The 17,466-nt window shown below is 31.1% G+C and overlaps 1 protein-coding gene across 4 annotated transcripts in view; it reads left to right on the forward strand.

Moving 5' to 3' along the window:
• Nucleotides 1–17,466, forward strand: part of LOC125057849 (hemicentin-1-like) — a 147,447-nt gene that overhangs the window by 84,379 nt on the left and 45,602 nt on the right. For all 4 annotated transcript variants that reach the window (XM_047661765.1, XM_047661767.1, XM_047661764.1 and 1 more), the window contains exon 4: nt 10,814–11,010. In XM_047661765.1, coding sequence (XP_047517721.1) covers nt 10,814–11,010 — 197 coding nt within the window. The remainder of the gene's footprint in view (nt 1–10,813; nt 11,011–17,466) is intronic.

Here is a 17,466-nt window from a genome sequence, read left to right on the forward strand (position 1 = left end):
TCAAAATATTAGTGTATTGACACTATTCGAGCCAATAGCCTATATTTATTTATGTAACTATTTTTTAATTATAAAACCAGTAATAAGACTTTAATAAGGAGGGCAATGGATCATAAGAGTGGCTCTGTTTATTTTTAGTGACTGATCAATATATAAGCGTATTGAAACTATTAGAGCCAATATATTTATGTAACAATTTTTTGTTACATAAATATATATAAACCAGTCATAACACTTTAATAATAACAAGTGGCCTTATAGCCATTTAACATTATTAGACTTTCAACGTTACATTGAATTTTTTATCTGATCTCGTCTATGTTACCAGTATTTGATTTACGAGCGTCAAAACGATTTATTAGTGAAAACGGTACACACAGATTATGAAAATACATAAATTATTTAACTGCTTGAAGACTAGGTATAAAATTTATTATGATGACGATTGCAAGCTAAACGTAAATTTTAAGAAGTTTATATACCACGAATTATATAATTGATAGTTCTATTAATCTGGTTGTTTTAATATTGCTACGATATACTATTTTTGTCTTAGTTTAATTCAAGTTGTCTTACATTCATTTCTTCGATTGAATTAGATTAAATGAAATAGAGCAAAAGTCTGTCCATAATTAACCTAGTCGGTATGAAGAGGGCGTGTTTTGCAAATTTTTGTATCTAATAGTTTTTAATGATGGTGAAATCAATTTTTTCTAAAAACCATCGTTATATTATATTATGGTACCAACTGCTGTTCTATTATATTTATTATCTGATTATACTTTGAATTAAAATTCTAAAATTACTTTTCTATTTGTAACATTAGATATTTCATTGGTAATATATAATGTTACAAAGAGTTAATATTTTTTTTGGCTCAAAAGTTAGCGTTAATTGTATAGGGTAACTGTATATATATAAACACCAAATTCGTTTAAACGATATACATACATACATAAACTACGACACATAAAAATAACTAAATACACAAATTTATAATAAGTGCTATTGCTAACCGCCACTGTGGTAGGTTGATCGAATTCTAAAAAGCTTAATGACAACGAACAAAGTCTTTCAACTAAACGTCGTAGTTTATTTTATTTTTTTACTGAAATATAGAAAAACAGATCCGCAGTAATTAATAAAATATTCCGGAGCCGGAGGCTGGAATAACACGTATAACTCGTGTGCGCTATCTAAATTTTACATCAACCACAAAAATTTCCTCCCCGTTAGTACGTTTTAAAACTTTTATTTTACGACTTTTCATAGGTAGCGTTATGTTATTTTAAAAAATACAGATCATAAAAGAGCCTAAGTTCAGGGTCGATTTCGGGAGAAAGATGATTTTATTCTTTCGTAATAACACTTTTAAGTTGATTGATAATGATTTTTGTGTTTATTGTATAAAGAATTGTATTTAAAAAAAAATACAAAAACTTTTATAAGTTCCCAAAAAAAACATGTGTCCAATTCACACGTGGAAGAAGTGAAACCTTCAAAAACAAAGTTTTTATAATTAAAATATGTAAATAAGACTTTTTCTCTATCAAAATTTAGGATCTTTTCTTTTAAAAAAATATATTTTAACGTTAAATTTTAATTTACAACTTCTATCAATCTTTATTTGGTAAAAACTAATATAATAAAAGTTTGAAATAAATTCACAAGATCCAACGTGGGAGAAAATGAGATAGGAAGCATTATACAGTGTATAAACTTTAAATTAAGTAAACTTTTAATTAAGTGTAGTAAGAAGTTTTCACTTCAAAAAGTTTATATAATTAATGATATGTAAATAAAATTGATAAATTATATCTAATTTTATAATTAAACCACTTACTTGATTTTTTAATTCAGAAAGTGATCAAATACACACTAATTTAAAGTTTATACACTGTATAATGCCTCCTATCTCACTCTCTCCCATGTCAAATCTTATGAATGTATGTGTCTGTCTCTTTTTACTGTCGCTTTTTCCGTTGCATCCGGCTTGACTCCACAACGATGCTAAAGACGTTTCTCTCCAAAAATTTAATCACACTAATCTTTAGCAATAATTTTAACATACATAGTTTTTTAGTCTAAGCTAGTATCTAATAGTTCTAATTCAACTCTTTATATACAAAAATATTTTTATTGTATTCCACTCGACGCTAGGTAAAAGCGCATTGCGACATCTACGCCAACGTAACGATAGTACCTCAGAGGATTCCAAATTAAGTATTATTTTCATTTCCTTTCACCTCTTAAGCACTAATAAAAATATTAGAAGCACCTTCGGTCCCTAGAGATATTCTTTTGCTTGGCTTTTAAAGAACAGATATTTAAATCGCATTTTGACGTAAGTTGCTTTCATCTACTCGGTTTAATATATTATAGATGCGACATGTTTTCTGTGGTTTTATGGATATCGGTATGAATTTTCGTGATATTTTCTATTAAAATGAAAATGAATTGAAACTTTTTTCATTTAGTGTACATGTAATGAAAAACCATTATACAATAAGTTTCAGTTGTGTAGGTGTCTTGCTTACCTATTCATGTTTGAACCCTTACTTAATAAATATTTATGAACAAAGTATTAGCTATAACCACACAGTTGCAACCACAAACACACACATTACACACTTATAAAATGTACCTTATTCCTTTTTTCCTTTCCATATTTTTATTATTATTATTATTATGAGTATTTCTGTGTGTTTGTTTCGTTAGTATTAATGATATCTCTGTCTATGTCTATAACAATGTTTCTTACTCTCTCTCTCTCTTCTATCTCTTCATTTCGACAGAAAGAGGCGATTGTATACTGAGGGTAAAGTAATTTATAAGGTTGATTCAGCTTCTATGAATACATAAAAGAAAGAAGAAACGTATATAAAATACATCTTTATATTTAATTCTGTAAATAAGTAATTATTTTTAACTATCTTAACATATACGTCATTAGTTCACAGACAAAGACCCTAATCTATCCTTCATGTAGTTTTTATCAATCAGTAATATTGTTTATTTATGCTTAGATAGTCGTGTCTCGGCTTCAAATTCTTAGAAAATATAAAAATGGATTTCAATGGTAACCCCAGGTTAAGTGTATCAGGTAAATAATATGATTGGCTATCAGGAATTTCTTGAAACTTGTTATAAATGCACTTGATCTTTTTTCATTTAGCAAGAGACGATGGTTGCTGAGTCTAAACGTCAAATCATTTAAATAATGTAATTATATTAACTAACATTATACAAGTATATAGTATTTACAATTATCTGAACCTACAAAATAATAATAAAAAATATTAAAAAGAAAATTTAAAAAAATATAAAAAGTTTGGCCCTGTGGCAGTGTACCTTTAAGGCTAGCAGCATTTCCTCAAGGCTCTTTAGGTCGCTGCACCAGCCGAGTAAGTATAATATGAAGTACATTGTATAATATTTGTTGCCATTATAAGTTCTTCGGTTCCAGTACAAAGCAAAACTTTTCATTGAAAATTATAGCTCAGAAAGATTGTAAAGTTCACATACTTCTAAACTTCTATAATTCACTGAGATATCAGGAGTTAGTAAGTGTTCGGTATTGGAAACAAGAACTATTTAAGAAGAATGATAAATTTATTATTGGATATGGATAATTTCTTTTTACTCGTAATATTAGTCAAGCTCAGTTAATCTTAAATACATGATCAGTTATAATATCAGACAAAAATCTTTCAACGTAAATTCTAACGTCTCTGGTATCAGATATGAAAGGAACTATGTGGATTTTTAAATTTAATTAACGTAGTATTTTACATCTTTAATAATATCTATTTTCTCATGTAGCACAGCTGTATAGCGTCAATCGAATACTATTTTTATTAACTGGCGAATATTGAATGAATTTATTGGAACGAAGTTTCTTACGGCAGGCTTGGAGGAGATAGGGATTTTGCTCCGCGACCGAACTGAAAAAAATGTCATAGTGAAACCGTAAGAAAAAGTCCGTGGAATAAAACCGTTAAATGAGACGTGCGCAGGCGCGACAGTCGTATACGACTACTTGCTTGTGTAGTGTATAATACCTTTCTCTTTCTCCCTCTTTCTTTTTGTTATTTTAGTTGATAATTTGAATTAGGAATTTTTACGTAATTTATTATTTCCTAAAATACTGAATTTCCTACATACTTTCCTGTACTTAAATAAAAACTAATCAGAAAAATTTAAGAGAAAAATCAAAAAAACCTACATAAAATTGATCACGATTTTTTTTGCACATTGTGTCGATTCTACATTAGCCGAAGGAATTTTTTATTATAAATATTATTCCATCTCACTTAATCCATCCTTAAATATTAGTCTAAAAGACTAATCTATGTTTAAATGATTAAAACTACCCCAGTTTGAATGCTATAAAAATTGAAGAAATCTACATTTAATAACTAATAAAAAACTCGCGAGCCCTCTGGCATTGAGAGTGTCACTTAACATCAGATGAGCCTCCTTAACGTTTACCCCTTGTTCTATAAAAAAAAACTCATGTGTGCAATTCACACGTGGTAGAAGTGAAACCATCAAAAACAAAGTTTTTATAATGAATAATATGTAAATTATACTTTTTTCTCTAACTAAATGTAGGACTATGTTAAATTTTCATTTATAAGTTTAATATCAATATCAATCTTTAATTTGATAAAAACTAAAATAATGGATTATTACTTATTTAATTTTTTGCACATCTATGTTTTTTAATTCAGAAAATGATCAAATACACGCCAATTTAAAGTTTATACACTGCACAATTCTTCCCATCTCATTCTCTCCCACGCTAAATCCTACGAATTTATGCGTCTGTCTCTTTTTACTGTCGCATTTTTCCGTTGCATCCGGTTTGAAATCACAACGATTCTTAGGAAGTTTCACTTCCATAACTATAACATAGAAACAATGAATCAAAGAAATCAGAAAACTTATGCTATATTTATCACATCTATGTAATATTTAAAAATGTAAATAAATTATACTTTGTTCTCGAATAAGGAACTCCAAAATGTTTGAACGTATAACGTCAAACGGATACAGTAATCACATAAATTGTCGCTAACACATCGTTTGAAAGCTTTAGAAAGTGAAATAAAAATGTGTGTAGCATCAAAGCCTGCATTATGGCTGTATTGTTTCGCGGTAAAGTATTCTACGTTTGGCACACAATACCAATGTTTGCGCCAACCATGACTCAAACGGAGCTATTAGAACTACTATCTTGTCTCTGGCACATATTTTAAATTTCGAGTATTTAAAGAAATGTTATTGAACTTTTTATAAATTTTATTGTAAGTAAAATTTACCTACAATTTCTGACAACAATATCTACTACACTGTATTTAGTCAAAAATTAATTTTACCCTATTATTAGTGAATATAATTGTTATCACGTACTAATGATATTTCTTTACGTTAAATATATTTAAAATAATATTTGTATAAATCAATTTACTTATTGAAGGCTTGCCAACGCTCGGCATACTGATACATTGGTAAAACAACCACAATATACAATTTTTAATGTGACAAGAACTTATAGGCAAACTTGACATACGCGAAGAGATAATACAAATATTAAACAAAACAATTAAAATAACAAAAACCAAACGAAAATCGATTTTAAAGTGAGAGGAGAAATTTGGTTTTAACACAGCGACAAAACTGTTAAGCCAACTCTAATAAAAACTATACGTGTGCTATTATTGTACGCAGAAGTAGCGTCTAGTGTTAAATATTGTTAAAACTTAACCCTCCTCTTAAAGTAGGTTAAACATAAATTGAGCGGTCTCGGTTAGTATCAATCGAAATAGGTCAATATTGGAGTTTATAAAATGGGTCCACGTAAAATTCTTTGAATTTTTCACTAGGCGTTTGAACTTTTATTAAAATGCTCAGGTGTTTCGCGGGGCTAACTTTATCAAGTACGAAATAGACGGGTCACTGGCGAAATTAATCAGCGTCTATTAATTCTATTCCGGGTCGTTCCTTAATATGTTAAGTAGTATTTTGGTGCTTTAAATGTTTTCTAAGATAAATATTTTAACTGAGTTAGCCAAGATACACTAAGGGACTTTTTCCAATAAATTCTCATTACAGTGAAAATGTTTTGAGAAGCCAGTGTAAAGCGCAAAGAATAGAAGGAGTATATCATAGAATATACGTAATATCATATCTCCTGCTTGGTATAAAAATAATCAAGGATACGAATACAGAAATCTGAGGCCCGTCATAGATTGTAGCGGTTTTTATATTAATACTAGCTGACCGGGCAAACGTCGTTTTGCCATGTATATCATTTATAATAAAAAAAAGGGTTGATCGTAGAGGGGTGAAAGTTAGTATTTTTAATGCTGTATCATAAAAAAATAAAAACAGAAAATATTTAGGGGTGGACTACCCTTAACAGGGGCATGAAAAATAGATATTGTCCGATTCTCAGACATACCTAATATGCACACAAAATTTCATGAGAATCGGTCGAGCCGTTTCGGAGGAGTTTAACCACAAACACCGCGACACGAGAATTTTATATATTAAATAACCCGCTAAGTTAAAAGTTCAAAGGCCAGACGGTTAGTCAACATTTGAGATAATACGGACCAATACAGTTCATATGCAAATATGAACACAAGAACTCTAAATTTGCTGGCACTATTACTCGACACTGCTACTTATAATTTTAATTATGAATGCTATACATAAATCACTTTGCGGAAGTTACCTAACAGCTGAAAAATGGTTATTCCACGTTATTCTTAAATGGTAAAATAAAGCATATCACAACGCACAAATGCCTCTTATGCAGGCGAAAACCTTGCAAACGTCAAAGGTAACTTCTGAAGTGACAGATGGTCTAATTGCGAAATAAAAAGGTGTAAATATAAATAATAGATTTCTGTAATTTATGATGTATTTTAATATTGTCTTAGTGTAATTAAACACAAAATCAGCCTAGAAGACAAGCTTCATAAGAGATATATCATTTCAGTCACTTCTATAAATGTTTCTCGTATTGTTAATAAGTGTTACGTACTAACACCCAATGTAACCTCTTGTAATATTACAAAGGCAACTTCATTCTAGACTTGGAGTAATTCAATAAACACATTTGCAAGTGAAATTCAGCTTGAATAAAGCTCCGAGAGTTACCTCTATTGCCTTAGATATTATTAAGGCATTCAGTTTGTTGTAATTGAATTAAGCATATTTTGTCTGAGACGATACTGAAGTTTTGGGGTGCTTGTTTGCATAATTGCCAAGAAAGTCCCGCTTCCACGCTTCAAATGATTGTTGATTTATTTATGGAAAAGTTGTGATTGATAATTCAATAAATGTTTTATACTTTAAGCTTATGAGTTAATAAAGAAATTGTTACATAACCATGTTTTGGAGCATCTATTTTTGTCTTTACTACTAAGATTACGAATATTATATTTTAATTGGTTTATTCGCACGTGATGCTGTTTTGTTCTGGTAATTTGGGTTTTGGGTTTTCAAATTCAAATCAGACGTACGATATTTTGTGTATATTGTTTTCCTCTTATTGTTCTTCACCGTACAAGATTGATATACGCGTATAGAAATACAACTCAATTGGTGCATAACTGGGGGCTGATTGTGTCGAGCGTTGAAAGCTGGTAGGCTAGTACTACAAATAAGCTTTAAATAACATGATAAATACTCTAAATAAATACTGTTTTAGTATTAACATGCCCAGTAGCGCTACAACCTTTTAAGGTCCTCAGATTTATGTATCTGTTTCATTATCATTTGCCAATCTAATAGGCAAGTAGGTGATCAGCCTGATAGCGTGTGATACACGCCTTTCACTTTTTGGGTCTACGTTAAGCCAGTTTCCTCATGATGTTTTCCTTCACCGATCCAGCAAATGATAAATGCGCATAGACAGAAAGTCCATTGTTGTCGGGGGTTGAAGCTGCTCACATTTTAGTATACAACACTTTATATTAATAGCTCACCTTTGCGTAAAGCGCAAGTAAATATATTGAATCACAAAATGGTTTATATTGGCATAGAATGCACTCGTGTTGCGGCGAGCCTCTACCGCATCGGGAACGCATGCCGCATTCAACTATGAATAGGTGTTCAAATATACACAGTACGTCCACAATATGCAAATTTAGATTAAATTTACCATTGAACATTGATCGAATATAACGTGATTTCAAATGCTTAGAATAATAATGGTCATTTTAACAGTTCGTCTGAGAGTGATATTTTAAATTTAGAATTTCAGATTCTCCATTCCGGTAATATTGTAATATAGCTCAACCCCCGTAGATTTTTTGCGATCTTTTCAATAATAACCGTTATATTTTAGTCAATTAACATAAAATAACAATTAGTTACACACTTAAGCTTTCAAAAAATCTTTACACCTTTTATGATAATCGCCAGGAATCCATAATAAACTTTAAAGTATAGAGTCTGTTAAATTCAAGTTCAAGAAAATATTGTTTAAAAGAAAGTCCGATGTAATAAAAAACATGTTTTAAACACTTTAAATAAACCATGTTTTCCCCCATAGTTAATTAATTAACCAAATATAATTTGTCTCCTCAAAGAATGAATTATCTAAATTGTTAATACCCGTAAACTTGGCAATAGCTCAATAGCTCGACGATTATCTGTCAAGTACTTTGACAACATTAACATATATGAAATACATATTGTACATTGAATTGAAGCTGCTTTGAATTTAAAAAATAAAAACATGTTTTCCATAATTGCGCTTTAAACAGCGCTTTGTTGGCTGAATACAACTTGGTGTTCGGTGCAATTGCTTAGCCGTCATAATTCAAGAAGGATTTCCAACGATAGTGCTATAAATTCTAGAGCCACTGAACCGTGAGACGGCTGAGTGCTGTGATTCTAACTGTGATTCCCGCTCTCATAATTCAAATCTGCAGTTCGAATAATTATGCCATAATTGTAAAATGAAAGTATTATTTGATATTAAAATTTCAACTTATGTTTAATTTCATTTGAAACTGTTTTTAATTTAATATCTCTACTGACAATAAAAAAACTGTTTTCGTATCTCAGAACAATAAATCTTATTTAGATTAATATCAGTATAAACATTTAAGTGTAAGAGCATATAATATTTTAATATTTTTTTACATATTTCACTTAATACCTAAATTGTATATTATGAATTATACCTAATTGTATATAATATATGTAACGTAATATATCCTTTTAAAAAATGTTGGTTCTCCAACGACGCATTCAATCTATGAACTAAAGAAAAATGCATATAGATTTTATTTATAAAATCCACAATTTTGCACAAAACACATCAATTATGTTAGAACACACTGAACATTCATGTTCATTTGGATTGCCTACATTAAAAAAAAGGAAAATTCAGTTTGGTCTTACTATATTGAATGGTTGCTTACACGCCATTAAATTTCGTCTGTCTTCGATTTTCCAACCAGTATCTTCTGAAACTGGTGAACTTCTAATCTTAATATAATATAAATCCTTATATAAAAAAACGTGTGTGTACTTATGTACACGCGTTAGAAGCTATATTTCTTTGGCGTTACAAATTAAAGATCTATTTAAAAATTTATTTTACGTTTGTGGAAAATACGACACTAACAATAGAAAAAACTAAAATGTTGACTATAGCTAACTTCAGGGTGTAAAAATTTACTCTCATAATTTTTGACTAACGTGCCAAAAGAAGTATAAATTCAAAAATATACGTACATACCTTTAAAATGGTATCTTCAAATATAAATAGCCCACAATAATTTCAGCAATCCCCAATAATGTTTGTGGACGTTAGACTCGGTTGTTGGTAAACCCAATGATTGAACTACGTGGTATTGCTATACAATTAATGCTCCCTCTATTACATTCATTGATTAATAAACAAATGAGTTAACAGCTAACCGTCATTTAACGAACGCAATGCTGTTTTGTTAAATTCAAAAATAGATGTTTATTTTCAGCATTTGTATGAAGGATCTAATTATATTAATATTTATATTTGAAGATAATATTTTAAAGGATACGCCTTTATATAAAGAGTTATATATTAAGACTAGCTGATCCGGCAAACGTCGTTTTGCCATGTATATAATTTATAATAAAAAAATAGGGGTTGTTCGTAGAGGGGTGAAAATTAGGGGTTGTATGTATTTTGCCATGTTGTATCATAAAAAAAAATCATAAAATTAAAAAAAAAAAAATTAGGGGTGGACTACCCTTAGCATTTAGGGGGATGAAAAATAGATGTTGTCCGATTCTCAGACATACCCACAATATGCACACAAAATTTCATGAGAATTGGTCGAGCCGTTTCGGAGGAGTTTAACCACAAACACCGCGACACGAGAATTTTATATATTAGATTAGATAGAAAATAAATATTTTGGCGTAGTGGCTTCAACGTGCGACCCTTCCCTGAGGTCGTAGGTTCGATCCCGGCTGTGTGGCAAAGGAGTTTTTGCCTATTTGTGCAGTTGAAATTCACTCGAACGGTGAAGGAAAACATCGTGAGGAAACCGGATTGCCTTAAACCCAAAAAGTCGATGGCGTGTGTCAGGCACAGAAGGCTGATCACCTATTAAAAAAATTATCACAAAACAGTTACAGAAATCTGACGCCACTGATCTCTTTTTCTCTTAACTTGATATAATTATGTTAACAAAGTTCATACCTCACTTTAGTGTCTGCTATAGCAAGGTATCTCTTCCATTTCTGCCCGCGTTAGTTATAGTAAAAATTGATAGTAATTATAATAAAACTGTTACAGCTATGACACTCGAGTGCCCGGCCCAACAGGCTACTGGTCGGATGATACATTCGGCGACCGCGCTCGATGGATCGACTTGCCGACCTCGGCGCTACACGTCAGTGATATTGAGTCACGGGATAGAGCTATCTACAGATGCCGAGTCGACTTCCAAGTGTCGCCAACGAGGAATTATAGGATCGCTCTTGATGTTATCGGTAAGTCGTAGAGCATGCGTTCGATTTACAACAATCCAAGCGTAGTCAATAGTCAATAGTCAAATCATTTAATTCAATTAGACCACCTAATATGGCACTTTTGAACGTCAAATAAAATATAAAGACGATTCTAGTTGCCCCATCCAAAAGGTAGTTTCGCGTAGAGAATAATGGGCAAGAAACTCCACACTTACTCTTTAAAATAGGCTTTACAATATTTAGTATACATTAGTTAAATAATTATATGTGAAGACAAAATAGATTAAAAATTTATTAGTACAATTAATACTTAAGACAATAATTATTTGTCGTATTTAAGTACTTTGTTTTACAGGTCATACTCGTTCAAATATAGTTTAAAACAAATCAAACTCGAATCTAGTTATAATTTTTTTTGTTTGTTAAACTGTGTATAGAAAGATGGGTATTTTTTCTATTCTAGCGTTTTCATCTATTAATGAATCACTAATCTATCTCATTTAATCATCTTTATGAATGCGAATTAATTACAGTTTTACATGACTCGAAGTTTTGAATGATTTTCGCTTCGCAGTCCTCGCCTAAGCCATGATATAATTATTATACATATTTTGTCAAAGCATCGTCAAACAATTTATCCAAATCTGTTAGATAATTATGCGCCTACATTCACTTTGAAGGTTCATTATCTGACGTTAGTACGTAGATGAAACAAAGACGTGCCAACCTTTGAACCTTTCGGTGCCGCAAAAATCCTTAAAACTAAGCCATACAAAGAGATAAGTGTGACGCACCGTCAAGTACACTCGCTTTGTAGTTTTGATCAGATTAATTTCAAACATACATGCAGGTCCAATGCGTTTTGACATGAAGCCATTCACCCTAATGCTATAAACAAAGAATGTATAGTCTGCGATAATAGAGATAAAAATAGTGCAATGATTTGTTTATAAACCTTTATTTTCTCTATAAACCTATTTGAAATATCACTCGATATTATCCACAAAAATCGCTCATAAATCAAAAATTTGTTACTTGCATAACGTTGCATAATGTTATTTGATATTTAAAAGAAAAAAACAAGATGAGATTAGAAGTTATAAAAGCAGGATTTTCTATGCGAGATGTTATTAATATTAAATGAAACGATAGAATACTCAAATACAAATTTACTTTATTCATATAGGTAACCTAGTACACTCATGAACGTCAACAGAAAAGATGTTTAATTAATTATAAATTTAGACTTACTAACAGTTCGCAAGTCAAGAGCGGGCAAGAAGAACTGGCAAGAAACTCTCCGCCACTCTATTTAATAAGTTAAAGTCATACAAATTGTTTGTACTGGAGCAAATCAATCCCAGGGATTAGGATCATTTTAAAAATCATCAAATTTATAAAAAAGCTTTATTGATTAATTTACATTTAACGAGAGTTTTGAATTTATTCCATTATAACTCTCTAATTTCGCTTGGGAGTTTGTTGTAAAAACGAATACAATTTCCATATAAGGAGTGGTTTATCTTCTAGAGTCTGGTTGGTTGTACGCTTAAATTAGTTTATTTATTTATTTAATTATAAGTAATCTTACAGCTAACATACATAATATTACAAAACAAATACTTAGACAGTACAGAAAGCCAAAACAGATTACATAGATAAACAATATTATATACGAAAAATAAAACAAATAAGCGCATCAATAGACAAAACTATATACAGAAAACTGAAATTTAATATTTAAAACAATAAATAATACTATATAGTTAGTTGTTGTTTCGAGTATTATACTTTTGAAAGTTACCTCGTCAGTGATATGGGCAAACTGCACGAAAATTACAAGAGGAGAGAGTAAACTATGAATACCTAACCCATATATGTAGTTAATGTATACGTACGGAATGTCTATACAACAACTCCAATAATGTACGTATACAGATATATATTAATAATTAAGACTATTAAGAACAAATCACAATGTAGAATCATTGGCTTCTACAAATGATCTTATACTGACAGTTTCTAATTAAAGCAGAGATGTTTAAAACACAATGACATCAGATAAATATCTAATGTTCATATTCTAAATACGTGAAATATTTACTTCCGATGAAAATTCAAGCACAAAAGTTCGCTTGACGCAAAAATATTTTTGAATTTAGGAGGTATATTTCGAAAAATCTTAGAAATTTTCTTTATAAACCAACATAAGTTAAAACACAAGGGAACATGGTTGGGTAATCACGATAAAAACGAAAGAGGCAATAAAGTTGACCCTTCTTTATCCCGGTATCAACGCGGGAAAATCATGCTTTGGTATGTGCTATTGTAGTTAGAGAGTTAAACTTAATTTTCTTTCCAATGTTTTTTATTTAATCAAAAAATAAGGAACTTGACAACAAATATCAGAAGCAGATAAGTAACGTCTTACTTATCTGCTTCTGATATTTGTTGTCAAGTTCCTTATTTTTTGATTAAATAAAAAACATTAATTACAAAAATCTGTTGTCTGTAAAGTCGGTTTACTGACGATAGTTGAACGTGACAACGTCACCAATCGCTCACTCAAGTAGGAGAGAGACAGATATCGAACGCTGAAGAGCGCGTAGTCCGATTGTGCCTCTCTGTCGCTTCGCGCTCTCGCTTGCACTTCAAGCCTTAAATGGAACGCCTCAGAGCGAGGTAACGCCGCATGAGTCATGTTTTTTTTGTGCGTGCAGCCGGCTCCATCGAATTATAAGACGTTGTCACGTCAAAAAATAAACGAAATCTAAGCTAAATTATATTCTAAAACATTTTTTTTAAAATAGGTAATAATATATAGTGGTTAAATCGTAAATCGGTTTTAAAGCTATTAGTCTCATACCATTTTTTATTCACTTATATTAAAAAAAACAGCCCTTGTAAGTACATACACATATAATAATAATTATTTCCTCAAATTTCACTACCGCATTTTAATCAAACATATTATAGTATTGTAATCAAGTATTAGCGGATATTATAGCAATTCAGTATTGTACTTTATTACGCAATATCGATCATATCTGCATTGAGTGGCTCGAACAGACGTTGTACACTTTGTCGTGAATTTTCTGAAATGTTTTGACATAATGGAGACCGTTGATAATTTAGTACGAGAAATTAATAGTAGACGAAGGGAGGAGTGGTGTTCCATCAACCTAAAAGAAGTATACTCCAGAATATCTTCGACCAGTCTTAGTCTGACTGGCCGGCCCGAATACCACAATGGCTTATGTTAAGATATTGTATTCATTAGAACAGAACTTAGAACAACTTTAATAGCGCGATTTAGGGTATATATTGTACTGTACAGCCGCAAGTACAGGATGAAGGTGTTAGGTTTGGTCATATTTTATTAGATGCTTTAACATAGTCGCTGACCTATTATTATATATTGATAAATTGTATTAGACAACTATCAGTCTGTCTGTGGGTACCTGAAGTCGCGACTGACAAAATAAAGCTGCAAAAGTTTTATAAATAGAAATAAAATGTATAATATCAATTACACACCGTAATCACTTCTGATTTATCAAATATGTAGATTTCTTCGAAATAAAAATATATCCAGATATTAATACCTGCATCAAAGAATACAATAAACCAAATTCGTTGACAGTGAATTATGTCACGACGATTAGATCACGTCATCGTAAAACATATAAACATATATATGTATAACGTACTTGTTATTTATATTTAAATTCAAGCTAAAACTATTCCTAATGCAAATGTTCAAAATTGTATCCATACAATTGAAAACGGCAATAAATGGTTATTGTTACAAAGTTGTATCGTTGGCTCTTGGCGATAATACTGTAGATGATTTAAGTTTTCTCGAGACCAATAAAATGGGAATTGTTCTGAAAATTAAAATTTTATGGCGATAGCACCCGAAGTGTATCGGGCTACGAGAAATAAGATCAGGCGAACCTTTGTTTTGTTGCTTTTTTATTATTCACTCGCAACTAGCTGATAAAATTTTACTGTATTTTTTACGTCGAACTAGGTTTAAGCTGTTTTCAAAACAAATTCGTTTGAACAGATCGTTATTAAGTTTCAAATGAAATCTTAACTTTATAATTATTGGGCCCAACAAAACAAAATACTAGGAAACTGCAGTCATAGAGTACCAAAGATAGACCAGCAGGTGTCGTCTAGCGAGATAGTAAGACGATCTTATATGTCTAACTGGGCAGCACTAGTAGCGATATAATTCAGTGGACATTTTTAAAGGAACTACTTCATGCTTGACTACGAGACATTCTATAGAGATGACTTTTTCAAGGAAACTGCGTTGTACCTAGTCCAGCCTTGCGATTCTGTAACTCACTTTTCGAACCAGTCGTGAAGTAGTCATTTTTTTATTTGGCATTCTGATAAGGAGGGAGCTTGTAGTTTATTGTTTGTCAGAATGCCAAAATCAAAAAATGACTGCTTCACGACTGGTTTAAGCGCGACCGCCGCTGCGAAAACCGCTGTGTGAGTTCGAAAAGTGAGTTACAGAATCGCAAGGCAGTATAAACGGATTAATAAAATGTATTAAAATTATAAAATATTTTTTTTGCATTGTATACAAAAGGGTTTAGTATCCGAAGAATGAAAAACAAAAGACTGTAGCTTCAGTATCAATTCAGTCGCGATAGAATTATCCAAGAACATAACCCCATTCCTTCAAAATGTACATACTTAGCAAACTCTATCACCCAAAATTTTCACTTACCGCAGTCTTAAAATTCGAACTATGTGTAGACAACCTCTACAAGGAAGTAGGGAGAAATTTAATCACACTCTCAACACGCTGAACGTCGTATAAACGTAAATAACGCGGCTAAGAACTTCACAGGGCTAAAACATTCGTGGTATCCTCACGTGAGCGCTGCGATAAGACTTGCAACGACTATATAAGTGCCAACTAGATACTTTAAGGCTTTGATATACAATTTTATACTTTTTAAACAGCTGAATTTATTTTTAAGAAATAACTGAATCAATTGTGAAGGACAAAGGATAATTAAGAATGGCTTTATGAAAATAAATTCCTTGAAGTTAATTTATTTACTTACTTAACTTACGATAAGTTGTCGCCGGGTAGACAGTATCGGTGACTTCAGAGCTGGTACTTTCCTCGCAGATCAAATATGTACACTGTACACTGCAAAAGAGACTAAACTTTTTAAATTTATTTTAGTGTTTTATTTTTAGTTATTGTTTTTACATAATAGTTTAGGTTAAGATTATATTACCCTATTTTTTTGCGCCAGCAAGCTAACAGTTTAAATATCAATGGTGGTGTCTGTAGTAGTGTCACTGGTAGCTATCGATTTAATTTTCATTAGAGAAGATTACATACAAATTTAAGAAGCCGGTGGGCACGCACAAACCGTGTCACTCTACCATCGGGGACCATCTTTATGAGGAAAACGTGTCGCTAGCCGTGCCGGTCTAAGATTACTGTACATTCAGATGAGTAAAGATACTAAACAATGTATAGACGCCATACGAGGTGGTAAATTTAACATCAAGCCAGCCACTTATCTGTATGTTCTCTACAAATAATATTTCTGTGCAAAATGTCAGTCAAAGTGATATAAACAAAACACTGTATCCCGAGCAAGATATCGACTATATTTTAATTAAAAAAGGATCATACTATCATCTTTATTTCGAGCTGTATATTCAACAGTGTCGTGATAGCCGTCCGTTTGTTGTGTAATCCCCAGCTTTATCCCAACGAAATCAAGAGATTTTTACGAGTATTTCCCAAGTTTTTTGTTTGGACAACAACTTTTTTATTGACGGAAATAAAGAACCTTTTGCTCCTGTTTTTCTTACAAAGAATGATTAAAATCCGTATTGGGTAAGTTTGATAAATGTAAATTCGTTTGTTCTTTGTTTTTGCTTGTTTAGTTTTATTAAATTTGCATTTACAAATACAAGTTTTGCTGGTATTGTGCAATATTTGAAATTTTATTAATCCTGTACTTTGACACGAGAGTAGCTATTTCGCAAAAAAAAAGAAAAAAAATGTTATTAATCCACGGCGTTTAGTAGATAACATATACAATTTTTATAAATTTTAAAGTAAAGTTGGGGAACTTCTTATTTATTTGTAATGCTATTGTATATTATTATTTTAATTTAAGCTCACAAAAATGTTAACAAAAAATATTAAACAAATGAAAAATGAACCCTGGGGCTAAAACGTAGCATATGATCACGAGTTGAATGAAATCCGTATAGAATAATATTGAAACACTTTAAAACTGTTGAAATATAAAACTTTACAGTACTAGATATAGATCATATTTCAATAATATAATGAAACTTTAATCCACTCTAAAATCTTCCATTTTAGAGCAATTGAATAGAAACGTATCGAAATTGCATGTTATGTAGTGTCGTTTTTAATAACGATAGAAATCTACACGATATCAACACTATTATGTACTG

Source organism: Pieris napi, chromosome 17, assembly GCF_905475465.1.
Source record: "Pieris napi chromosome 17, ilPieNapi1.2, whole genome shotgun sequence".
NCBI classification, from domain to species: Eukaryota; Metazoa; Arthropoda; class Insecta; order Lepidoptera; family Pieridae; genus Pieris; species Pieris napi.